Raw genomic sequence first — 26277 nt, forward strand, 5'->3', positions numbered from 1 at the left:
GCTCACGCAGAGGCAGCGTGAGTAGATAGCAGGGCGGGGCGGGGCGGGGTGCACGGCCGGCAGTCCCCTTGTCAGCACAGCACGGCCTCTGGGGGAGAAGCTCCTTGGAAGAGTGCGTTTGCTTAAGACCACAGCCTGGCTGGTGTCCCCGGGCATAGTATCCAGGCAGAATAAAAAGTCTGATTTAGCGGGGCCACACAGATTAAAAAGAATTTGAGTTGAATGGGCCAATTTCTGTGAGTGCAGGTTCTTTTTCCCCGTTTATGCTAAACTACTGGGTTGCCTGGTGTAGCGTTTTGGTATCTTTTGCTAATATATTTGAACGCACACATCCGCACATGAAATATTAGAAATGTAATGTATGTCCTGGTCAGAAATGCCTCTTGGAGTTCAGGAGAAACGACCCCCTGAGGTTTCCAGCTTCTCACCCCTCCTAACTAACGACTGTGACTGTCTCACCAAGGCACGCTCTCTGAGGACGGGCTGCTGGTGTACCTGCGAGTCCTCCAGGCCTTCCTTTCCCAGCTGCCCGTCTCACCCGCCAGCACCAGCTGCCAGGATGCGGCCAGCGACTCCGACGACGAGGAGGGGGAGGAGACCGACAGGCAGACGAGCACTCCGGTAAGCTCCTGGCCGTGCGTCTGGCCTGCACCGCGTTCTGCACGGTCCTCTGGTGTCGGCAGTCACCTCAGCTCTGCGTCCGCCCTGTTTCCAGTGAGATGAGGAGCGCATCAGGTGTTCTCACAACCAGCCTGCGCTCTCCATGCCTTTTCCTTGCAGCCACACACAGATGTGTGGACACATGCGGATTTGCGTTTGGTTTTTCAGTATAAAGTAGGATCGCAGTGTATATCAGTTTAGTTTGTTGTTCAGTCGCTAAGTCATGTCCAACTCTTTGTGACCCCGTGAACCGCAGCACGCCCGGCCTCCCTGTCCATCACCAGCTCCCAGAGTCCACCCAAACTTGTGTCCATCGAGTCAGTGATGCCATCCAACCATCTCATCCTCTGTCGTCCCCTTCTCCCTTTGCCTTCAGTCTTTCCCAGCATCATGGTCTTTTCCAACACAGAGAGATGCAGTTTTATGTTTGGTCGTTCAATGCAAAGTAGGGCTGCTCTGTGTGTCAGTTTATTACTCAGGACACCACTCTTCGAGTGAAGCCATTGGGTTGGAAGGTTAAGCTCCGGTTTACAGGAAGAACACTTACCGTGTGCCAGGCATTATTCCACTCTTACTTTTAAGAATTTTTAGCATTTCTCCATCAGCCTGGAAGGACGTCACGGTTGAGCCGTTGAGAAGAAAAACTGCCATGTCCACTGCTTTGGCAAAACCTCAGATGCGTGGCCTCCTGGCCAGACGTCTGCGATTTCATATTGTTGGAGCATTCACGGTCTCCCTGGGGTTTGCAGCTTTCTATAAGTTTGCTATGGCTGAACGAAGAAAGAAGGCATATGTAGATCTCTACACAAATTATGATTCCATGAAAGATTTTGAGGAGTTTAGGAAGGCTGGTATCTTTCAGAGTGCAAAGTGATTTGGAATATAAAGAATTTCTTTGGGTTGAGTTCCATGGAAGTTTGTCACTTTCCTGTGTTCCTGAACTATGAAACTGACTATCCAGGGTGAGAAATAGTCTTTCAATAAATAAACAATTAACAAATACTGTGAAAAAAAAAGAATTTTTAAAAATAACAGCTTGATTGAGATACATTTTACCGTAAAATTCACCCTTTTTCATTTTTTTAAATAAATTCTTATCTATTTGTTTGTTTGCCTCACAGCATGTGGATCTTGTGGGATCTTAGTTCCCCGACCAGGAATTGAACTGTGTCTTCTGCAGTGGAAGTACAGAGTTCTAACCACTGGACCACCAGGAAAGTCCCAGAATGAACCCATTTAAAGTAATAGACTCTTCAGTGACTTTTCAGTGTTACAAACATAACTAGGCATCTGTTGCCACTAAGTCTAGAACATTTTCATCACACCACAGAGAAGCCCCAATCAGGCCCTTTCCTTCTTCTGCCCAGCCCCTAAAAGAAAAGCAAGGTCAAGTTTCCTCTTAACTATCTCTTGAACACTGCAGAACATCTTTTGTCTATTTTCACAGATTTTATAGATGATAAACATTATGATTTACTTTAAAATTCATTTTATATACATTGTCACATTTTATCTCCAACTTCCCCTTCTCCCACTTCTCACCTAGCACTGTTTTCTGTATGTTTTCAAGGAATAAAAAGCTTTATGTCACACACATGCTGTTTTTCTTACCTAGATGGTATAGTCTGCCACTGATGTCTTTTTCTCTTAATTACACGATCACAATGCCTTGAGGTGTGGCTATACTAGGTTTAAGGGTTTTTTTGTTAGAGCATGTCTCCTTCATCGGTGCCAAGTCTAGTCCCAGGAGAATATACTTGAGAATATGCCGGGGGTGGGGCCTCCCTTAGCAGAGAGGAAGCCGGCCCGGCAGGAGGATGGGGGCAGCTGGTGTGGCCAGGGCTCAGGCCAGGGCTTGTTACAAAGGGCAAAACAGAGGGCTTTGGTGGGTGCTGGAACTCTTGCCACATCTTATTAAAACTCAGATGCAAAAAAGAGTGAATTGTATGGTCCCAAAAAAAGGTAAGATCTGATAAATGAAAAGTAGATAAAGCCTTTGTTTTCAGAAGACAGTTTGTTCATACTTACCTTCTAGAGACTCTGTGACATTTAAATATTATCTGTGTAGGCATACCTCGTTTTATTATACTTCTCAGATACTCTGTTTTTTATACGTTAAAGGTTTTTGGCAATTCTGTGTTGTCAGATGATGGTGAGCATTTTTAGCAATAAAACATTTTTAAATTAAGGTAGGTGCATTGTTTTATTAGACATTGCCATCACATTATGCACTTAATAGGCTACAATAGAGAATAAACACAATTTTCACATGCACTGGTAAACCAGGAAGTTCATATGACTCACTTTATTTCGATGTTCGCTTTGTTGTGGTGATCTGGAGCCACCCCTGAACTGTCTCCACTGTGTGGTGCTACACAATATAATTTGTCCCTAAGTGGTGAAAAAGGAGAATGAGAAAGCTGGCTTAAAACATTCAAAAAACAAAGATCATGGCACCCGGTCCCATCACTTCATGGCAAATACATGGGGGAAAAGTGGAAACAGTGACAGATTTTACTTTCCTGGGCTCCAGAATCACTGCAGACAGTGACTGCAGCCATGAAATTAAGACACTTGGTCCTTGGAAGGAAAGCTGTGACAAACATAGACAGAGCAGAGACACCAGTTTGTTGACAAGGGTCTGCTAGTCAAAGCTACTGGTTTTTCAAGTAGTTATATACAGATGTGAGAGTTGGACCATAAAGAAGGCTGAATGCTAAAGAATTGATGCTTTTGAACTGTGATGTTGGAAAAGACTCTTGAGAGTTCCTTGGACAGCAAGGAAATGAAACCAGTTATTCCTAAAGGAAATCAGTCCTGAATATTCATTAAAGGACTGATGCTGAAGCTGAAGTTCCAACACTTTGGAAGAGCTGACTCATTGGAAAAGACCCTGATGCTAGGAAAGATAGAAGGCAAAAGGAGAAGGGGACGACAGAGGATGAGATGGTTGGATGGCATCACCGACTGAATGGACATGAGTTTGAGCAAACTCTGGGAGATAGTGAAAGACAGGGAAGCCTGACGTGCTGCAGTCTATGGGGTCACAGAGTCAGACATGACTGAGTGAACAGCAACAGCAAAGTGAAGATACATATGTATGAGATACATCCCTCATACAGGGTTTTATTTGGTACATTGTTACAGATTACATGAATTACGTTCATCCAGGTTTCCAAAGAGTACAGTCAGCAATACCCAAAACTGTGTATATAGTCATATTTTATTTACTCATATATATGTGTGTATATGTGCATACACATATGAGAAAAGTATATCTTTCGTTAACAGATAGGTAAACTTCATTGAATATTAGCTCAGATTTTAGTCAGTGTATCAGATATTCTAGAGAAGATACAAAATGACAGGTTTATATATTTCTTTTGTTTTTTTTTTTTAAGTTTTTAAATATTTGCTTAAACTGATCTCAAGTAATTTAAAGTGGAAATTTTGCCAGATGATAATCCGTGTTCACACAGGTGTGCTTATTCAGTCTAGAGCAGTCTGAACACCTTGGAGTGAGCCTGCGGTCAGTGTGAGGACTGCGAGCTCCGTCACTCCCCCGGCGGCAGCTGCGTGCCCGCGTCCCCACTCGGCAGGCAGAGGGGCCCGCCGCAGGGGGTGCCTTCGGGTCTGCAGGGGACGGGGGAGCCTTCGGTGCCAGACTTAGAGGCGCTGATGTTGTTGGTTGCCATGCGGATAACGTTTAGATAACGCTTCTCTGAGCTCTGCCAGGACGTGGCTAACTGAGCCGCCCCTCTGCCTTTCAGGAGGACGGGCGGCTGTCGGTGCTCTACATCGCCGAGGAGTGTCTGAAGAAGCTGGACACGAAGCAGCAGACCAACACCCTGCTGAGCCTGGTGTGGAGGGACTCGGCCAGCGAGGAGGCCTTCACGCTGATGGCGGCCATCTGCCACACGCTCATGGTGCAGCACCGCGTCATGGTGCCCCGGGCAAGGCGAGTGCTGCGGCCGTGGCCTCGGGGGCCTCGGGCTCCCTTCCCTTTGCGGGGCGCAGGCCTGCCCCGGGCCCATGTGAGGGAGCCCGCTTTGCTCTGCCGGCTGTGTCATGGCTCGGTCCGTCAGATTGCCCGTGGCGGTTGACTGTTTCCTGAGGGATGGACTAAACATGGAAGTTTAAATATGGCCGGTGGATGTGACAGTGACTTCCGGCTCCCCTCTCCCTGCGCTCTGAGTGGTAGCCAAGCAGTTGCCTGGACTGCAGCAGACGCGTGCTCAGGGCAGGACGTGAGAGTGGACGCGGACGTGGCGGAGCCACCAGCAGCTAAGGGCCACCCGCTGTGGGCGCGTGGGGAGTGCGTCCCTGGCGGCCCGGCAGAGCCCCCTCCTCTTGTGAAGTGCTGCTGCTTTGGCTAGGAAAGCATTCTTTGACGTGAACGGTGTGCAGGGAACACCCGGCCGCCCGCCTTGTAAACGGTCGTGCAGCCAGCTCATTAGGAGCTATCTTGGCTCGCTGGTGTTTAATGCTGTCTGGGGAAGTGAGGCACGGTGAGGCAGTGAGCCCTGGCTAAGCTGATGAGCTCACTGTGGGCTAATTGCGTCAGAGCAGATGTGAGATCTGAGGACCTGCAGCCTAAGCAGGCCGCTGCTTTTATTGGAGCTCAAAGTCCATTGCTCTGGGCAGTAATGATTGAACTTAATGTATCACTGCCCTGGCCTGAGGTTTACTAGGGAACCGCTTCCAAAAGGTGTTTAATGGGAGAGGAGCTTTATATGTAGCCTGGATTTTATGAGTACAGCACCTGTTTCCTCTAAGAACGTACTCTAGGAATTTTATTTGTGGTTTAAATATATTAGGTTCTGAGTATTTAGAGTGTTTTTCATAGCTCGTAAAAGAGCAAATAGGCTTATTTTGGCTGTTGAGATGCTAACTGCTTTCAGCTTTTTCTGAAGGTATTTAAAAGGTGATTAGTGAAGTCTAGGCTGATAACTCACTCTCAGCTCCTCCCAGGCTCATAGTGGTCCCTAAATTTCAGGGCTGAGATTTGTGGCTTTAGCTTCTGTCTAACATTGATCGTCAGGAAGTCTGAAGGAATTTGGAGGCCCTTTCTACACTGATATGGGAAGCTTTCTAAGATACATGTTTAAGTGAAAAAAAGAAGTTTCAGAACAATGAGTATTAATGTTTTGTGTCTTAAAGGTGGGAAAAGGTAGAATGTGTATTTGCATAAAGAAACCTGGAAGCATTCACAAGAAATTCATAGATGAGATTAATCATATGTCTGGTTTTGTGGGGGTCGGGGTGGGAGCCAGGAGAGTGGATTTTGAACTGTATACTTTTTAACAGGGTTTTGGCTTTTGAATTATGTGAATTATTTTAATTTTTAAAGATGAGGTAGTTAATGAACCTCAATCTTTTATGAAAGTCTGTCGATCTTACTTGGAAATGTGAATACATTTTTTAATTTAAAAATTGTTTTTCTTTTGAAAAACATATTCACTCACTTTGAATGTGAATGGGCATTCACTTGTGCTGGGGGCGGGGAGAAGGCCTGCTCTCTTCCAGTGTCTCGAGAACTGAGCCTCGCACATGGATACGTCGCAGCCACGGAGGACAGCGGCTGGCAGGCGCTCAGCCTTGCCCTGGCCAACTCTCCTCTGGCTTCGCGGGCAGGGGTCTGGTGTTTTAGCGGTGGGTTCGTGCTGCTGGGGGCCGTCCACGGTGCACGAGGGCACCCCGCGTGGTGGTGGGACTCTGAGCCCTGTCTCCCTCTCCACCACGTCCCCGTCCTTGGAGCCGGTGTGTGTGTTGCCTGATAGACGCAAGGCTCGCCTGAGTTTCCCTTTGCTCCTGGGCTGCTCCTGCTCACTGCCTTCTGCAGGTTCCTCTTGGTCTCTGTTTCCATGTTTCTTCAGCCTTCACCCTCTCCTTGTGTTCATTTTCTTAGTTCCTTTCTGCTCCTCTGGGTGGGTTCTCTGGGGGTCTCGTCCACGCCTTCCCAAGCCCCAGACTCGACTCCAGGCCCTTCCCTGGGGCCATCGTCTCCTTTCACAGTGCCTGAGGTGGAGCTCAGCATCTTCTGTAAAACCTGGGGGTCACGCTGGGGCTGCAGTGTCCCGAGGGTGGCCACTAGTGAAGGGTGGCCCCTCCGCATCCCCGGGCACACCAGCCGAGTTGCAGGTGCTCACTGATCGTGTGCAGCGGGCAGTTGCCATTTCGGGCAGCCCCCCGCGGACCGGCTCCCCATCACAGACGCTGGGCGGGCAGTGCTGCCCGGGCGTTCAGGCTGAGAGTCACACCTGTCTCCATGATTCCTTGTGTGCATTCAGTCCCCGTGGTGTGTGAGGGCTGCCAACTTCGTGTCACGTGTTACCAGACTGAATCGTCAGAATACGACCCTCGCTATTCCGTTGTGTTGCTTAAGCATCTACTGGTGCATCCTTCTGTTCGGGAAAACTCCCCATTCCTTTGCTGACTGCGGCGCGGTGTCCCTTCCAAAACCAGCGTTGCTTACCTCTCCAGCTGTTTCTCGCTGTGGAAGACTCTGTCCCTGCCTCAGCCAGGCTTCATTACTTTTGCTTTGTTGCTCTTCTCTGTGCCTCCCAGGTGTTTCACACCTCTCCCCTTGGCCTGCACTAGTGTCTGTCCAGGGCACTTGCCGCCTCCCTGCGTCTTCCTGGCTGCCTTGTCCATCAGAGCTCTGCAGAGGTTGTCACCTTTCAGAATCCCTCCTGGTATATATCCTGAGATTTCACCTGTGATTACAGCTCCCAGTGAAATTTTCATTTTATCGTAGGGTCTCCCTTTTAGAGAGCTGATTTTAAGGAGCTTGGGTTTATACTTAAGGTGGGCAGAAGAGCATATTCTTGGGGGCTCTTTTGTTTCATTAACATCTAAAGACTTTGAAATGGAATTTTAAAGGTAATGTTTTAAGGGTCACGGCCTCCCTGGTAGCTCAGTAGTAAGGATATCTGCCTGCAATTTGGGAGACTTGGGTTCGATCCCTGAGTCGGGAAGATCCCCTGGAGAAGGAAATGGCAACTCACTCCAGTATTCTTGCCTGGAGAATCCCATGGATGGAGGAGCCTGGTAGGCTACAGTCCATGGGGTCGCAAAGGGTCGGACACGACTGAGCGACCACACTTTAAGGATCAGAAAGGTTGATGTGACCATTCTCCTCTGGTTTTCTTGTTCATAAATCATAAGCCATTAGAATTAGTTTTATTGTATCCTGTGCTTAATTTTTCTACCAGAAATTAGAACGAGCCAGCCTAATTGTGTCTTACGTTATTAATCACTGATTTAGGCAGTTGTGTGCACTATCTCCTTGTCTGTTCTCTAAACACTACTAATGTGGTCATGGACACTCTTTAGCTCTTGATTATAGAATCATATTTTTAATAATTTGAGATAGAATGATTATGCAAATGACTTCAGAGGAGAAGAATACAAATTTGTGTTTCGTGTATGTTCCAGAAGTAGTCTACACTGTTCATGTGTTTGTAAACAAATTTTTATAGGATTTAGAACCAATACCGAGACTGTACCTACAGAGGGAAACAATTTTTTGAGGGGTGGCTGTGATTTCATGTTTACTTTTATTATCAATGGTATTTTCAATATAAATGATAGATTTAAGGAGCTGTTTGATTATTGTTATAACTTGTTACAAAGATCACATAAAATTTGTGAGCTTTTTAACATTTCAGTACACAATGATTTTATTGTCTATCTTGAACTCATATTTAGATTTTAAATGAATTGGCAGCAGTTACTGTTGGAAATATCAAATTTATAAACTAGGCCTGCTTTAGTCAAATTTAGGAATATAATTTATGTGAGTTTTGAAACATCTTATAATTTTCTCAATGATTTTGACTGACATTTCACAGGAAATACAAGTCAACTTGGAAAAGCATACACAAAGCCTATTTAAAAGTTTTTTTTGTTTTTTTGTTTTAAGTATCCTTGTAAGAAAAGCAAGGGGAGGGGTTACCCAAGAAGTTATGTAAAAGGTAACAGTGGTGCTTCTGCTGTCTCTGTAAACTGCAGTCGGAGTACATTTCTTCAGTCTCTTCATCTTTTTTTTTTTTTTTAACCCCCTCCCCCTACCAGTTTCTTCATCTTGAGTGGAAACTTTGAAGGAGCCGTGTCGTCAGGGAGAGGGAGCTGTCTGTTTAGACTGTTGTGGTGTTGGTGCTGGGACGTTAACGGAGCGCAGTTCTGTGTCGAAGCTGATCTTCTGTCCTTAGTTCCCGATTTGTCTGTGAAGGAAAGATGTTTTATCAGGTTGCCTCAAACTGAAATTCATCTTAAAACTTTCATTATCATTCAGGAAATTGGAGTTTATTTTTATCTTAAGTTATCTCACAGATGAAATTTATATATGTATTTTCGTATTGATTTTGCCAAAAAAGCGATCGTTTGAGCAGGAAGACACAAAGGTCCCGTTTGCGCCTGTGGCTGCAGGGCTGGTCCTTGGGCGGCCGGCCTCCCGTGCTTCTCTCAGCTGTGACGCCCTTACACACAGGGGAGGCCTCTGAGAACGCCTTGCTGTCGTGACCTTTACTGCCTGTGTGTGAGCAGGGGTCTTCCACTGTGTTCTTTCATAACTTAAGTCGTCCTTGCAGACAGACCGCTCTGAATTTATGACCTGGGTTGGAAATGTTGCCCTTTACTGATTAACTCATAGCGTTGTCTCGGCTAAGTAAAACTTAATGCGTAGTTGTAACTATATCCTAGTGTATGTAAAGCATGTGTCACTTCCTCACCTTTTAGCAGTCAAGTCCCAAATAACATTAACTTACAGAAAAAGGTTTAATAATTTGCATTTTTATTGCCTATTGAGTGATTAATTTAGAAACTGTTTCATAATGTTGACTTGAATTATAACTTATGAAATGCGTGTGTGTACTCATGTGGAAAGATGTGAATACAACCTTGGGTGAAAGGCTGTTAGAGGAGGGTGTGTTGGGAGAACCCACTTTTGTCTGCTGCTGTCCGTGTATCTGGGTGATTGACTCCGAGATGCTGTCTCGGACTACTTCTGGGAAGATGGGTGAAAGGCTGCGGAAGGCCTTGTCTCTCGTCTTGCTGCCGTTAAGAAGAAAGAATAGAGGACGTGCCTCCTTACAGCAGTCGTTCCTCGGATCTCTGAGGAGCTAAGACATCATATCAGTGAAGTTATACAGGATAGTACATTCTTTCACAGAGACCTCAGTTTCTTGATTAAAGACAAATAAGGCAAGCAGAACCACCTTGAATTCTTTTATGTTGAAAGTTCATGGTTTTCATAGCTTTGTTTCTCTTGTTTTCCACGGTTTGTTTAATTGATCTCCTATTGTGTTCTTTCCATTTTTCATTATTCCAGTGATTCTTATTTTTTAATTTCTCAACTGAATAAAGTAGTGTAGTGCCAATACCATTTGTAAGTGTGTACTCAGGGCAGGTCTGACTCACTTTTGTAGACTCATCATATTTCTAAGCTGGAAGAGACGTTATCCTTGGTGTGGTTGGATCCCCTCATTCTCTGATGAAAACATTGCTCTGGGCCACATGACGCTTGAAGAGTGGTTGGGCCGAACGGTCTTTCTAGCCTGAGACTCACGATTCTAGGTGCATTTCACATAGTCTTTCATGCTTCCAGTAGTTTTTAAATGATTATCTTTTTTTAGATGCACTTATTTTTGGCAGCGCTGGGTCTTTGCTGCTGTGAGAGGGCCTCCTCTCTCTTGTGATCTTGGTTGTGGTGCTGGGCTTCTCACTGTGGCGGCTTCTCTTGTCACAGAGCCCGGGCTGTCGGCCTGTGGGCTCAGACTTGTGGCCCTCGGGCTTTGTTATGGGATCTTCCCAGACCAGGGCTCGAACCTGCGTCCCCTGCGTTGGCGGGTGAATTCTTATCCACTGGACCACCAGGGACACACAGTGATTATGCTTTTAATGTCATGTGGACATCTCAAAAGGCACCATGCTAAAATAGGATTGGATTTTTAAAAACCGGTACTCTATAACCCTTATTGTGTACTTAGGAAAGGCTACTGCTGAGGAGTATATCTGATGTTTTTGATTGAATGCAGGAAAATAACCAACTTGAGACTTGAAGAGTGATTTATTTATCTAAACCCCATTCATTTCTCTTCTACTATGGGCATTTAAACTAATACACTCTTGGCAAAGTTCAGTCTGTTAAAATACTTTTTATTACACTCAGAACAATATTTACAGCAACTGGAAATGAACTCGGTAGAGAATTGTGGATACACATTACATGGTGCTTTTATTTAGATCATCCCGTTACTCTTAATGGCTGGTCTGAGGAAACCCCAGGGCTGGTGGCCTCACTGTTGAGGAGTTAGGGTAGCCTCTGCTGGCTCCTCAGGAGCCTTCGGGATGCTGCTTGCTCCGTACAAGTTTGCTTGACAACTTGGGTCCAATGCCATCTCAGTGGTCTTTTCCACCCTGAAAATCCATTTAAGACTAGATGATATGTACGTTTTCAAAATACAGAATTTTGACTGTTTTCATCCTTAAGTTTTGGTACCAGGCTCATTCCTCGTGCGTTCTCTAACTCCACCATGAAGGTTTGAAATTTAATTTCTGAGTCCTGCCTGTCTAAAAATGTGACCGGAAATTAAATCCTATTACAAAATGCAGTATACTAAGTTAAGCTGATTTAAAATTAAACATGGTTACCCACAAAGCTCATTAGTCTTTTGATATTCTACAGGAGGGGTTTTTAAAGCTTTTAAAATATATTTTTACATTTAAGTTAATTTTGACATGTTAGCATTAAAAAACACGTTTGCACATTTTTGTGTGCTTGTTTTAAAGGTAGGGCATTAAAATCAGTTGCTAGATGTTAATGTGTATTAGTAATATTAATGATAGATAGTACTGCAGTATATTACTGTATTGTGATATGTCCTGAGGGGCGGCACACTCAGGTGTGCCTTTGAAGGGCACGCCCAGCTCTCTCTGGGGTCAGTCTCGTGGGCGCAGCTCGGGGCCGGCTTGGCGCTGTAGCAGTGTAGACAGGGCCCCAGCAGTCGGGGTGCTCGGGGTGTTCTCAGCTGTGGGGGGCAGCCCGCCGTGGGAGGTGTCGGTGCAATCACCTTCTCAGTTGTGTGTTGTCTTCTGCTTGTCACTTTTCTCTTTTTGAAGAAATGTATTGAAGGACGACTTGCTAACTCTTACTTGTTTTCCCCATTCCTCTTTAGGCTTCTCTACAGCTTAGCCTTCAATGCCAGGTTTCTGAGACATCTCTGGTTTCTCATCTCCTCTATGACGACGCAGATGATCACAGGGTAGGTGCTACACGGACTGACACGTTGGGCTTAAGGACATGGCGCGCGGCCACCAAGTAAAAAGCACTGTGAGGAGGTGTTTTAAGTACTGTTTATTCCACCTTATTTCATTAAGGAAAAAGTCTAGATGGTCTCAGTTTCACAAAACGGAAAAATTAATTTCTAATCTGTGTATATTTTTAAGTGTATGGCTTTATCTGAGGGTAAATTTGTTTTAAAAATCGTAAGTTGGAACTTCCCTGGGGTCTGGTGGTCAAGACTCTGAGCTTCCACTGTAGGTGGTGCAGGTGGGATCCCTGGTCATGGAACTAAGACCCTGATGCTGCATGGTGTGGCCACAAAAAAAATAAAAATCCTAGTCATTTTTTGGAAACGAGAGACTCGACATTTCTTTGCTCCATATGTCTTTTGTATGCTTTTGGTAGTGAAGATACAGACCTGAAGCAAATTTACCAGCATTACAAACATTAAAACATATAAAATATTATAAAAATTGGTTTCTAAACCTCTTTGTTGAAATAATTTGATTTTTATACATGAAGCATTGTGTAACTTGCAGGCTAGAACCTTTAAAGTACGTATTTACTGAATGTGTGTAATATGTCAAGAATTCATTCGATTCTCAGAAACCCTTCATGGTAAGCAGACAGAACCCGTTGCCATGCTGAATTTCTCTGTCAGGGCTCCGTCCTCTGTGGGGTAGTGTGAGAACAAGTGTGAGCTCAGTTCTCGGAGACTCGGCTTCCCAGACGCGCTTGCCTGCGGTGGTCACTGCCGGAGGTCCCGCCTGCAGCCGCCAGCCTGCCTCCCCCAGCCGCAGGACAGGCCTTTGGCAGGAAGGGACCCGAGACAGGAAGCCATGTTGGAGTCTGGGGTGCCTGGCACTGCGCTCTGTGACCGCCGCCCGCGCCGTGCTCTCTGGGTTGGAGCTTGTCGGTGTGGAGGGTGGAAGAGCGCCTGTGGGTGGGCCCCCGCCGGCCCTGTGCCAGGAAGCCTCCGAGAGGGAGTGGCAGGCGATCGTAACAGAGGCTGAGGTGCTTTCGTGTGATTTTAGCGTATCTTTGTGAGTGTGGGTTCTGAGTGGCCACGCTGCAGCTGGTGGAACTCGGAGCGGTGAGGCCCTGCACCCCAGAGCAGCAGCAGGGACGTGGGAGAAGTGGGTGCCGGTCCAGAGCGCGTCTTCTGTGTCCTTTCATTTTCAAATTACAACGAGCGGCCTCTGGTTTCCTTGAGTGTGTGTGTCTCAGCCACTGGTGGCTGTGCCCACCTTGGCGCTGGTGAGCCACAGATTTGTTTAGGTAAGAGAGCCTGGGGGTCACTGGGCAGGAAGTTGTCATCGCCCTGCAGGTGTCTTAGCAACAGGAGCCCCACCCCACCGTGCCTGCTGAGGGCCTGTTTGTTCCCGGCACTGGCCTCCCACGGCGGAGGGAGCCACAGTGTGTGCAAGTGTCGCCGTCAAGGCAGTGTTGGTTGTATTAAATTGCTAGCGTTATAAGTCAGCGAAGTTACACACATTTTAAAAAACCCATTATTTCTTAGAAAGCCCACTTGAGATTGTTTCTTTTTACTTGTATGATTTATTCAAGTCCCACAAGAAACTTACAGTGTATTTTAACACCTTCCTGGTGTGTGTCTCATCATGTTTATTATCAGAATAAATGAAGGCAAAGTGCCTTATTCCCCTGAAAACAGCACGAAGGGTATTTTGAAAGTGGTTTGGCAGCAGGGCTTACACAGCTGGGACTCCTGAGCTTTGGCAAGCACGAGGCTAATCGGGAGTGTGTCCCGGTGTGGACTCCTGCTCCCCACCTGCCTTGGTCTTGGAGCGCACCGGCTCCTCGGTGGTTGGGGTGCAGGTGCAGCTGAGGGGGCCAGAACCTAGCCTGTCACGGGCCTGTGCGACAAAGCTGGCCTGCTGCTTCGTTGTCTCTAACTCAGCGGGGACTGTTGTGATTACATCCTGCCCGTGTCTTTTCACATTGACCGCAACTGCTAGTAGTACTACAGTAGTCCTCTTAAAGCTTTTCAAGACAAGAATGCATTCTCTGAAAGCTTCTAGAGAAGACGAGAAGCTCTGTCAGTTCAGGGGGTGAGGGCAGTTGCCAAAGAGTTTCCCCTGTGGAGACCCTTGTTCTGGGGGTGCCTGCAGAAGGGAGGGCTTGTCGGACGTCTCGTTGATGCTGCTGGTCCAACCAGCTCTCTCAGTCACAAGGTAGTGTCTTTTCATTTCATTGTAGTAAGTTATGGACTTTTTATTTGCACAAGGAGATCAAACCAGTCAGTCCTAGAAGAAATCAACCCTGAATATTCATTGGAAGGACGGATGCTGAAGCTGAAGCTCCAATACTTTGGCCACCTGATGTGAAGAGCTAACTCATTGTAATAGACCCTGATGCTGGGGACATTTGAGGGCAGGAGCAGAAGGAGATGACAGAGGATGAGATGATTGGATGGCATCCCCAACTCAATGGACCTGAGTTTGCCAAGCTCCAGGAGATAGTGAAGGACATGGAAGCCTGGTGTGCTGCAGTCCATGGGGTCGAAAAGACTTGGACGTGACTGAGCAGCAAGTCTTTGAGATGGACCTGTTTTCAGAGAAATATTTGAATCGGTGTTAATGGCAGAAAGAATGGTCAGCAGAGAGTCGAGAGACAATATTCATGTCCATCCTGGTTGGTTGAGACCACAGGCACATAACTGACCCTTCTTGACAGTCACCTTTCTGTTCAGATGAACTGACCTCACGGGGGTTAAAGAGAACAAGTGAACTAACGTTGAATGCTTGCCCCCTATCTTGTTTTCGGGCAGCGGTGTAAGAGTTTTGTGCATCCTGGCACACGAGTGCGTGGCGGGCGATGAGGATTTCAAGTGCGAGTGTTGTCAGCAGGGCCACAGCTAAGCAGTTGAATCATACGTTTAGATTCAGGAAATGCTCTGTCCACCGGCAGCCGGTCAGCCCGACTCGTCCCGTGTTCCCCTCAGTATCGTCTGTCGGCATTTACAGTTTTTGTGCTTCTGCAGTTAGTGACGAGGGAGCTAAAAGATGGAAACCATTGGCTTCACTCACTCAGCAGAACAAGCGGCTTGACGCCTTTTCTCCTCTGCTCTGCAGGCGGCACAGGACTGGGCTGGGTGGGTGACTCGGCGGCGGCGGGGGCCCCTCGCCCTCGGGCCGGCCTTGCTCAGGGCGCACAGCCTTTCCCTGTGGGCCTGAGGCCCGAGGCGAGGGGGGCTGGGGCGGGGGCAGGGCAGCTGTGCTGGTCTCTCTGTGCGCGTGCTCTCACTGCGCTGTCTCTGTGGGCGGGTGGCTTCCCTCGGCGGGGTGCTCTGCGCCGAGTGCCGCTGCATGTCTGGGCCGTGTTTCCGCCCAGCCGGGCCCCTGTGTGAGCGCCGGAGCGGGCCTGCTGGAGGCCTGGGATGGTGGCAGCGCTGGCGGCGGGCCAGCCCCTGGAGAGCCGCGCCTCGCCTCCTCGACGGGAGTTGGACTGAGGCCCGAGGAGAGGCGGGCTGGGGCAGGTGACAGCCGGCTGGCCGGGGACTGGGTGGGTGTGTGCTGAAGGCCGGGGAAGCTGTGTGAGCCAGTGTCCGTGGGGAAGGGTGAGCGCCCCAGCTCTCGGGAGGGAAGGGCCAGCCCACCTAGAGCTGCCCCGGGCCACGGGTCTCCTACCAGGGAACGCAGTTGCAGGTCAGGTGAGTGGAGGCGCGGCCCAGGACTGACGGGGTGACGGTTCTGCAGCTTCGTCTCTGGGAACTGCCTCCCTGTTCTCAGTCTAAGCGCCTGGACACGCTTTTCCTGAGATCAGAGCCGTCTGCCTTTGTAGAGGGGACGGGGTTCAGCAGAAGCAGCAGAGTGTGTGTCCTGAGGAGTGCTGCCGCAGACGCTGACTGACCCTTGGGGCCTCAGCTCCCTCTCAAACAGCTGGCTCCATCCGGTGGAGCATCACAGCAGGGACGTTAATAAAGAGTGGGGGCTTGGCGTCCTGTTCTTTAATTTACGCTATTTATTAACCTGTGTTGTTAGAGTGACTTTGCCTCCCCTCTCGGTCTTTGAATTGCTAATGCAAAGGTTATTTTCCCTGATTATATTTGTCTGATGTCATGTCTTAATTTGTTCCCAAACTCAGCCATTGTGTTTTTTTCTCCTTTCTCCCAATTCAAGGTCTATGGTACCATTGCTTCAGGTGATATCAAGGGGCTCACCTATGTCTTTTGAAGATTCTAGTAGAATCATCCCACTCTTTTACCTGTTTAGCTCCTTGTTCAGTCACTCACTGATTTCCATACATGACAATGAATTCTTCGGAGACCCCATAGAAGGTGAGAATTCTGAGCAATCCCCTTGTTGCGGACCTCATGCTGTGTCCATTTCCATAGATGATAGGAAAGTTTTAAGCCTTTTAAGTCTTTGAGTGTGTAAGAGATGGGAAGGGGAGCCCAAATATAATAGGAAGTTGGATTATGTTTTTCAGTTGTAGGTCAAAGACAATCGTCAATGATGCCTTTCACTTTAGAAGAGCTGGTAGTGTTGTCTCGGTGCCTTCGCGACGCGTGCTTAGGGATCATCAAACTGGCATACCCAGAGACAAAGCCGGAAGTTCGAGAAGAATATATCACCGCCTTTCAAAGTATTGGAGCAACTACCAGTTCTGAAATGCAGCAGTGTATACAAATGGAGCAGAAGCGATGGATTCAGTTATTTAAGGTAATGAGTGTATGAGTATTTTTGTTTACTGAGGTAAAATAATGTACAGGTTTTTTTTTTTGATGATGATGACTCCTTTTAGAAGACTAGAGTTACAGGTTTGTTTCCAGCTTGATTGTTAATTTGCAAAACTTATAAGAAAAGTCTTTTTCATTTTATATTTGTCTCCTTTTAAAGCCTTGTTTTTACATTGTTAAATATATCTTTTATAACTTGCGCCAAGTACTTTCAGTGACAAGGTGATGTATAATTAAAAATTTTTTTTATTTTTCACGAAAAGATCTCTTATGAGTTTTATTTATTTAATCTTAAGAAATTGATTAACAAAGGTGGAATAAGATCATTAATTTAATGCAAGTTGAATATAAGTTATTTTAAAATACCTTCATTTTTAATCGTGCAGAAAGAGAAGTTATGAGTTACTGTGGCTGAATTGTTGGCAAGAAACCACCACCACTGAGAGAATACAACTACTGGGGTAGAAAAAAAGAAAAGAAAAAGGGTGCTTGACTTCCCATGAAATTTCTGCAGCAAACACATCTCGTCAGCTAAAATCGCTCATTAGAGCAGTGAGAGCAGAAGAAATGCATTTTCCAAATTGAATGCTAGATTTACAGTCCGTTCAGTACCAGCGACCTCTCGCACACTAATGTTCAGTTGGAGTCATCAGCTGTCCCTGCAGGTCTTTTATCACTGCTTTTGTCAAGCTATCTATTTAATTGAAAGAAGTTAATTGAATGAAAATGATCAACTAAGCTTGTATTAATATTGCTAATGGAACTTTCTTCTTGGCCATGTTTGGAGAAAGATGTCAAGCTAGACTTTAGGAAAGGCCCATTAATGCTTGCACTTAACCTGATGGGCTAATTAAGGACTGCTTATTCATCCTTCGAGCCCACGATGGGCTCTGTGCAGCCCGTTCTGCCTGGTTTTACAACACATTTCACTTCTGAGCACAAGCATTAGTAGCAGTGAGAGTAACTGATAATGTTTTGATTGCACTGAATACAGTACTAATGCATCATTGAATTTATAATATGTGCGGATTGATGTGATATATATTTGCACAATTTATTTTAATTACCTGTCTCTATATTCCTAAGTAAACTTTTAAGGTCACATGTTGAGCCCTTAATATATCCTTGCTTAAAGACTAACACTTTTGCATCTTTTCTGAGTTAAAAATAAGCTATGTCACCCATTTAAAACTTGTAATTCTTGTGTAAGCTTTTCCTGGATGTGGCTGTTAATGGTAGCATATGTTTTTCTTTGAAGGATCTAATTAAACTCTGGTATCTTTGTTACTAAAACTTTCCGTTATGCGTGTTATCAGGTTTTGTGTACAGTATCAGATAAGTTCATTATTTTATAGCACCTATATTCACAGTTTTGTGATTTTCATAAACCAGGCTTATCTTTAGCACCCAGAACCTTCTGGATTTAATTATGCTGTATTAAGATGTTTTTCCCCGGTCCTGCTTTATTTTGCATAAGCATTAAGTGAAAATTTTGTAGTGAATTTGTTCTTAGGCCTCAAAATGGTTCATTACTACTTTATTAAGGATTGCGGGGTTTTTGTTTGTTTTAAAAATTAGCGTGAACATTCATCTTTTCTGAAACAGGGTTGTCTTTAGGTTTCAAATTGAGTTATGAAGATCTGAATTTAGAGCAGACTTGTTTGAAGACAAGTTTTTGAATAAGATTCCTCTTCTTTGTAAAGATTTTGTTGTTGTTCTGCCTGCTGTTGAACTAAGCCCACCCTCCACCCCCACCCCCTGCAAAAAAAGAAAAAAATCAAGGCACGGTCTTTGAACAGATTCAGCTGATATTAGTTATTTTCTTTTAAGAATTTAAGTCTCAGTGGTTGCTGTCTTAGACAGCATTCTGAGGACTTTACAGGGGCCAGTCCACGCGAGTGGTAGTTCTGTGAGGAGGGCACTGCAGGGGTCCCGTCTTGCAGACGGGAACACACAGCCTGGGGCTGGGGAGCCAGCATGCGCACTGTGCTGCTGCTCTCCACCGCCCCCGGGAAGTGTGCAGGTGAAAGTTTAGTGTTTTCTGTATGTTTCAGTATCGCACTGAGGTGAAGAATTCAGGGAATAGAATCCACCAAAGAAAGCAGTAGCATTTTGCAGTGATTGCCTGCATTCTGCTGATTTTGACAGAGCTGCACATAAGGAGACCTGGCTCCTCCAGCCACCAGCCATTTTCATTTTTTAGCCCCTGATAGTCCTCCCAGACCGGTTTCCGAGAGGGTCTCTGTGGGCTAGTCACAGAACAGACTTCTAAGTGGATGGAGTCATCCTTCTTTGTCACTGTAGGAACTGAGGTCAGTTCTGAGCCCCGCACTGACACTGCTAAAACAGTTGGTGCATTTATCAAGCTTATCAGCTCCTCTCCGAGTGTAATTTACAGCTGTAACTGCGTTAGGCCTGGGAGGCGGCAGGAGCTCCTGTTGGATGTGCCTTGGTGAGCAGCTGCCAGGCTGCGCTGGGGCTCCTCCTTGGGGGGAAGGTGCGCAGAGGGGTGGGAGAGGACGAGCTTTCTCCTACCTGGTGGTTGGTTTGGATTTTTCAGTGTCAAAAACACTCCTTAAAAAGTGAAAACAGAAAACCACAGCAGTACCCTAGCTGTGATTGAACCGCGCTACCATTGTCCATCAGTGTTGACCAGTGAGGCAGGTCCAGGCTTCCTCTAAAGTGGCCGAGCTGCCTGCCATGTCTTTCTCTGTCTTTGAAAGTTTTTTTTGGCTTTGGTTTTGCCTACTCAATAAAGTGGATACCTTATGAAGTAATTTTGTAGTGTTTTAAACATGCTGGAGAATACTGATAACTAACGGCTCTATAAAATTAGGTTAGCCATCGACAGCAAGAATCCATATCAAATACTTAAGGACTTTTATAGACTGGGGTATCATTACTGTCAATTATTTTAAACACCCACGGTGTTTATCCCAGGAACCCTGGCTCTGCCCTGTGCTGGGGAACCATGAATGAAATGGAACAGAGTCCCTGTTCTTTGAGCATCACTACACAAGGAAGAGACTCAGCAGCAACGCTCGGAGCATGCAGGCAGGCACAGAACTGCTGAAGGCGTTCAGAGCTTAGGGCTACAAGGGGAAATCATTCTGGCCTTCTGAGAGAGAATAGTCTTAGAACCGTCACTTTACTGGTTTTTCTTGTGCTTCCTTTTCACACACTCTTCGTTGGGAAATCGAAATCTAAAAAACTGTTTATTATATATTAATCACATCACACATTTACCACAGGTAGGTACCCATAAATTATGTGCCTTGTCCTGATGTTTGTTTTAAAGTTTTAAGGCAATTACCTAAGATAGTTTGATTTTGCCTACTACATTTAAGATCAAAAGATTATTACAGGTACCTTTGTAATTTTGGAATATATATGCTTTTCTGTGGTTGCACTAATAAAGTTAAATGTCAGTGGTCTCCACTCAGAAATGTCATAGTTGAGCATTCATAGCTTTAAGTTCTCATCAGATACATTATTTATGTGTGTGAATTTTCTTATATGATGTAAAATATGTAATGCTTAAGACTATTTCCCTAAGGTCATTAGTCAAGATTTTCTTGTGATCTTGATAGCCAGTGGACTTTCAAACATACAGTAATCTTTGAAACAGTGCTTGTTAAATTAAAACCTTGAGCTTGGACAGTGGTCAGGTGTGACTTCTATGAGACATCTGTGTGTCTCTCACCAGCTCTCGGCTTGGTCTTTTAACATTGGGTTTAAGGGAAACCTGCTCCCGGGTGTCAGTGTTTGGTTTCCCAGCTCCCTAACAAGGGAGTGGCCCCAGGGCCCTCAGCAGCGACAGCACAGAGTCCTGGCCCCCAGACCACCCGGGAGTGCCTGTTTTTCATTTCAGTGGCAAGTAATCAGACACATAGCAGTTTAGTGCATTTCTGAATATTTGCTTAAATAGTCTTGGTAGTTCTCAAGTGTTTATTTAAGGTTTAGCTCCAGCGCGGAAGAGTACAATGTGGGAGCTGAGTAAAACGCACGGCATAAACACGAAAAGACACATTTATAACTGCTAGAAGTCTGCTAAAACTGTGTGTTGAGCTGGTACATCTTAGTCATCCTGGTGTTTGCTTGTTTGTTATCTTTGTTCATATTGTGTAACACACTGGTTCTCGGGTCTTACTGTCTCAGGATCTCCTCAGGATCGGTTGACAGCTGTTGGCTGGAGTTAGAGTTGCTGCTGGTGGTGCCTTTTGCGGGTGCTTGTCAGCGGAGGCTCCAGGCCGGGGTGCAGTCAGTCCCCATGGGGCAGGCATCAGTGACCTCGTGTCTCAGTGTGCAGACTTGCACCCCAGTGACTGAAGCCCTGTTTAAATCTAAAACCTGCCCGTCTCTCGGTGTCCATACTGTCTTCTGTAGTAGGCATATCTGCGCCAGGAAGTCTAATAAAATTAACTGAGAGGAAAACTGTCTTTTTGATCTCAGCACTGGGTGTGTGTTGGTCCAGTTTAAAACTGTTACTCCAGTCTTCACTGCCTTTGACACTCTTTCATCACTTCATGTGGTTTTTTAATGGTTACTTCTGTGAGCTTTGGTTTTCCAGTACTAAATATTTCTAGCAGCTTGTGGTACTAAAAATGGATGTACAAAAAGGGAATATGTTTAAAGGTGTTTTGAAATCACAGAATTTGAGTTGTGTCTGACTCTTTGCGACCCCATGGACTGCACCACACCAGGCCTCCCTGTCCATCACCATCTCCCGGAGCTTGCTCAAACTCATGTCCATTGAGTTGGTGATGCCATCCAACCATCTCATCCTCTGTCGCCCCCTTCTCCTCCTGCCCTCAGTCTTTCCCAGCTTCAGGGTCTTTTCCAGTGAGTTGGCTGTTTGCATCAGGTGGCCAGAGTATTGGAGCTTCAGCTTTAGCATTAGTCCTCCCAATGAATATTCAGGGTTGGTTTCATTTCGAATGGACTGGTTGGATCTCCTTGCAGTCCAAGGGATTCTCAAGAGTCTTCTCCAGCACAATTCCAAAGCATCAGTTCTTCAGCCCTCAGCCTTCATTATGGTCCAACTCTCACATCCATACATGACTACTAGAAAAATCACAGCTTTGACTGTATGACTTTGTAGACAAAGTGATGTCTCTGCTTTTTAATACACTGTCTAGGTTTGTCATAACTTTTCTTCCAAGGAGCAAACATATTTTAATTTCATGGCTGCAGCCATCATCCACAGTGATTTTGGAGGCCAGGGAAATAAAATGCATTGCTGTTTCCACTTTTTCCCCCATCTATTTGCCATGAAGTGATGGGACCAGATGCCATGATCTTCGTTGTTGAATGTTGAGTTTTAAGCCAGCTTTTCACTCTCCTCTTTCTCCCTCTTCAAGAGGCTCGCTATTTAGTTCCTCTTCGCTTTTTGTCATTAGAGTGGTATCATCTGCATATCTAAAGTTGTTATTTTTCCCGACAGTCTTCCAGCCCGGCATTTCACATGATGTACTCTGCATGTAAGTGAAATAAGCAGGGTGACAATATACATCCTTGATGTACTTGTTTCTCAATTTTGAACAAGTCCATTGTTCCATGTTCAGTTCTAACTATTGCTTCTTGACCTGCTTACAGGTTTCTTAGGAGGCAGGTAAGGTGGTCTGGTATTCTTATCTCTTAAGAATATTCCATAGTTGTGATCCACACAGTCAGAGGATTTAGCGTACTCAGTGAAGCAGATGTAGATGTTTTTCTGGATTCTCTTGCTTTATCTGATCCAACAGATGTTGGCAATTTGATCTCTAGTTCCTCTGCCTTTTTAAAATCCAGCTTGTACATCTGGAATTTCTCAGTTCATGTACTGTTGAGGCCTAGTTTGAAGGATTTTGAGCTTTACTTTGCTAGCATATGGGCTTCCTTGGTGGCTCAGCGGTAAAGAATCCGCCTGCAATGCAGGAGACCTGAATTCAGCCCCTGGGTTGGATGGATCCCCTGGAGAAGGGAATGGTAACCACTCCAGTATTCTTGTCTGGAGAGTTCCGTGGACAGAAGAGCCTCGCAGGCTACAGTCTATGGGGTAACAGAGAGTCGGACAGCATTGAGTGACTAGCACTTTGCTGTCACGTGAAATCAGTGCAATTGTCCGGTAGTTTGAACATTCTTTGGCATTGCCTTTCTTTGGGATTGGAATGAAAACTGACCTTTTCCTGTCCTGTGGCCACTGTGGTGGTTTCCAAATTTGCTGGCATATTGAGTGCAGCACTTTCAGAGCATCATCTTTTAGGATTTCAAATAGCTCACCTGATATTCCATCACCTCCACTAGCTTTGTTCGTAGTGATGCTTCCACTTGACTTCACTCCACTTGACTTCACATCCTTCACTCCAGGATGTCTGGCTCTAGGTAAGTGATCACACACACCGTCGTGGTTATCCGGGTCAATAAGATCTTTTTTGTGTAGTTCTTCTGTGTATTCTTGCCACCTCTTCTTAACATCTTCTACTTCTATTAGGTCCTTTCTGTTTCTTTCCTTTATTGTACCCATCTTTGCATGAAATGTTCCCTTGGTATCTCTAATTTTCTTGGAGAGATCTCTAGTCTTTCCCATTCTATTGTTCTCCTCAGTTTCTTTACAGTGTTAACTTCAGAAGGCTTTCTTATCGTCTTGCTGTTTGGAACTCTGCATTCAGGTGGGTTTCTCTTTCTCCTTTGCCTTTCACTGCTCTTTTCTCAGCTGCTTGTAAGGCCTCCTCAGACAATTGCATTGCCTTCTTGGTTTGTTTTTCTTGGGGGTGGTCTTGGTTAGCGCTTCCTATATACAGTGTTACAGACTTCTGTCCATAGTTCCTCAGGCACTCTGTCTACCAAATCTAGTCATTTGAATCTATTTGTCACCTCCGTTGTATAATCATAGGGGATTTAATTTAGGTCATACTGGAATGATTAGTGGTTTTCCCTACTTTTTCAATTTAAGTCTGAATTTTGCCATAAGGAGCTGATGATCTGAGCCACAGTCAGCTCCAGGTCTTGTTTTTGCTGACTGTATAGAGCTTCTCCTTTTTTTTTTTTTTTAGCTTCTCCATTTGTGTCTGTGAAGACTATAATCAATATGATTTTGGTATTGACCCTCTGGATCCAGTTAAATTTTCACGGTTTCTTAAAATTTGTATTTTTCTCTACAACTTAGAAAAAATAGCTTAAATAAAGGACAGAAATGTTCTTAGGAGATACGACATTTCTAAAATATTTTGGGAATTAGCCCAGGGCTCATGTTGCCAAATATAACATTTAAAAATACGTGTCACCTAGTTAAATTTGGATTTCAGATAAACAGCAAATGCATTTTAGATACAAGTATATCCTATGTGATATTTGGGGTACATTTATACTTTTTAAAAACGTGTATTTGAGATACTATTTGAATAGAGCACTGTTTAGAAGAGAGTTACACTAAGAACTTTATTTGATGTTTGTCTGAGAGCTTTACCAGCTGTGCTCTGTTCTGCATGGCGTCTTCAAGTCTTGTTTCCTGAGCCCTTTCAGATGCGCTTTTCCCAGTGGCTTCTGCCACCCCTGCCTCGCTGGCGCTCAGGCCCCGCTCACCCTGTGCCTTGTCCTTCCTCCTTTCTCCCCTCTGCCATGCCCACCTTTCCCTTTCCTTTAGCTTTTAAAAGGGTTGAGGTGTGTATTTTCTTTGGGCTGTGCTGGTCTTCGTTGCCGCAGAGCTGTTCTTGAGCCGTGGGAGCGGGGCTGCTCCCCAGTGGCTGCGACACGCTCCTCGTGGCGGTGGCATCTCCAGTGCAGCACGGGCTCTCGGGCTCCGGGGCTGCGGCCCCCAGAGCTAGCTGCTCCAGAGCACACGGGATCTTCCTGAATGAGGGATCAAGCCCTGGTCTCCTGCACTGGCTGGCGGATTCTTGACCACTGAGCCTCCAGGCAAGCCTTCTTTCCTGTATTTTTGAAAGTGGATCAGTGATACCAGGATAGGACATTTTATGTTACTTCTTTTTCATCTTTAGAAGATGAAAGTACGGAAGGGAATACCTGTATTGAAAGTGTATCTTCAGTTTCACAGTAATTTAAAGTAAATTATGGCATTAATTAGCTCTGAAGATTTGAATCGTGTTTGCCACCTCTGGAACAGAAGCATCCTCGGCAGGAGGGGTTGGCTGGTGTTGAGCACCAGGAGGTGGAGGACAGCTGTCTCCTGGGGTCAGGCGGCTGTGACCACGCTGCAGAGCGCCGTCTCCAGCCGTGCTGTGCGAAGGAGTCAGGGCGCGGGGCGGGCGCGGGGCGGGGTGCGTGGGAGCCGCGGGTGAACCGGTGCCTGTGAGTAAACACAGTAACTGCCAGAAGGCACGGCTTCTGTCGACAGTGGTGGGTGGTGGGTAAGTTTCAGCACAGTAGCTGTTAAACCTGAATTTACTTAAAATACCAGTGTGGGTGTATAACAGGAGAGAGACGGTGTCACGTTCATCGTACCCAGGGAATCTGCTTCTGTCCCACTGTTGGAAGAGCACTCAAAACATACCTCACTGAGATGTTACCCTTTCCCCTGAAGAGCAAAACAGAGACACCCAGGAGTCAGGTACATTAGGTCAGCGGCCAGGCTTTGCTTGGGACCAGCAGTTAGCCAGGTGGAACCGGGCGCTCGGCTCTTCCCAGTCCACTTCAACCGCGCTTCATACCAGTCATCATCAAACAGTGCATGTGTGTGGCCTAACCCCCGCGCTGGCGCCGTGGCTGCGGGTGGAGGATAACCAGCTCTCACTGCCCACCTGTACTGGCTCCTTGCCATAGCGTCTTAGTAGGCTTTAAGATGCCGTGTGGTGGGCATCACAGCGAAGTTGACAGCATACGCCTACCAGTGTAAGAGCTGTGTTCTAGATCTTGAGCAGTTTTCACTGGTGTCGTTCTGTCTGGATGGCCACGCTGCTCAGGTGTTACTTTTTCTCTTTCCTGGTTATATGATCCAGCTGGAGTCTGTGTCATGGAGGCCCGAGATAGCAACCACCTCTCTCCAACTTTGGTTGGACGCAGAATGACATTTCCTAATTCTTTGTTCAAATTGTATTTTACTGAGTTAGAGGCAGTGTGTACAGAAGCCTGGCTGACTATCAGAAAATGCAGTCAGAGTCACTAAGTACACAGTGGTTGCAGGATCAGCTCCTGCTTGTAAAGGCCTTGGTCTTGTAAAGACACTTTGGTCTCCCAGTTTTGTGTTGGTTTATCTTTGTTTACTGCAAAACACATTTCTGTTTAGTGTGTAACTTCGTGTCTTTTGAAGCCCGACAGTACTGTTAGATATCTTTAATCATCCATCACAAGATTTACCACTGTCAATCATTGGGTGCCAACTGCTTTTCTAGGTAGGCAGTTGCGTTCTCTTTCGGGGGGCTGATGGCAGGGTTCTGTTTACCGAGAGGCTGATGTTCCCAGCAGTGCGGGTCTGGGCTGGGATAGCAGGTGGCGTTGGGTAACCAGAGCGTGCGGGAAGGCTTTCTGAAGGAGGGTCGGCTGGGGTTGTGTGGAATTCGTGAGGACATAGACGAACTCAAGAGGCTTCTGTTCGGTAGATACTGAAAATGTCTCTGGAAGATGTACAAGGTGCATCTAGGACCCTGCCCCCCTCTTCCCACCAGCACCCTCAAACGGAGTGTTTTTCAGAAAAAAT

General features: G+C 46.0%; 1 protein-coding gene across 3 annotated transcripts in view; it reads left to right on the forward strand.

Annotated features, from left to right (window-relative positions):
• The window catches only part of UBE3C (ubiquitin protein ligase E3C), a 124746-nt gene that overhangs the window by 53202 nt on the left and 45267 nt on the right, over nt 1–26277 (forward strand). For 2 of the 3 annotated variants that reach the window (XM_065939600.1, XM_065939602.1), the window contains exons 9-13: nt 464–621; nt 4431–4618; nt 11838–11924; nt 16084–16241; nt 16394–16626. In XM_065939600.1, the coding sequence (XP_065795672.1) occupies nt 464–621; nt 4431–4618; nt 11838–11924; nt 16084–16241; nt 16394–16626 (824 nt within the window). The remainder of the gene's footprint in view (nt 1–463; nt 622–4430; nt 4619–11837; nt 11925–16083; nt 16242–16393; nt 16627–26277) is intronic. The other variant, XM_065939603.1, reaches the window with a different exon arrangement.

This window comes from Muntiacus reevesi, chromosome 6 (genome assembly GCF_963930625.1).
Source record: "Muntiacus reevesi chromosome 6, mMunRee1.1, whole genome shotgun sequence".
In the NCBI taxonomy this organism is placed as follows: Eukaryota; Metazoa; Chordata; class Mammalia; order Artiodactyla; family Cervidae; genus Muntiacus; species Muntiacus reevesi.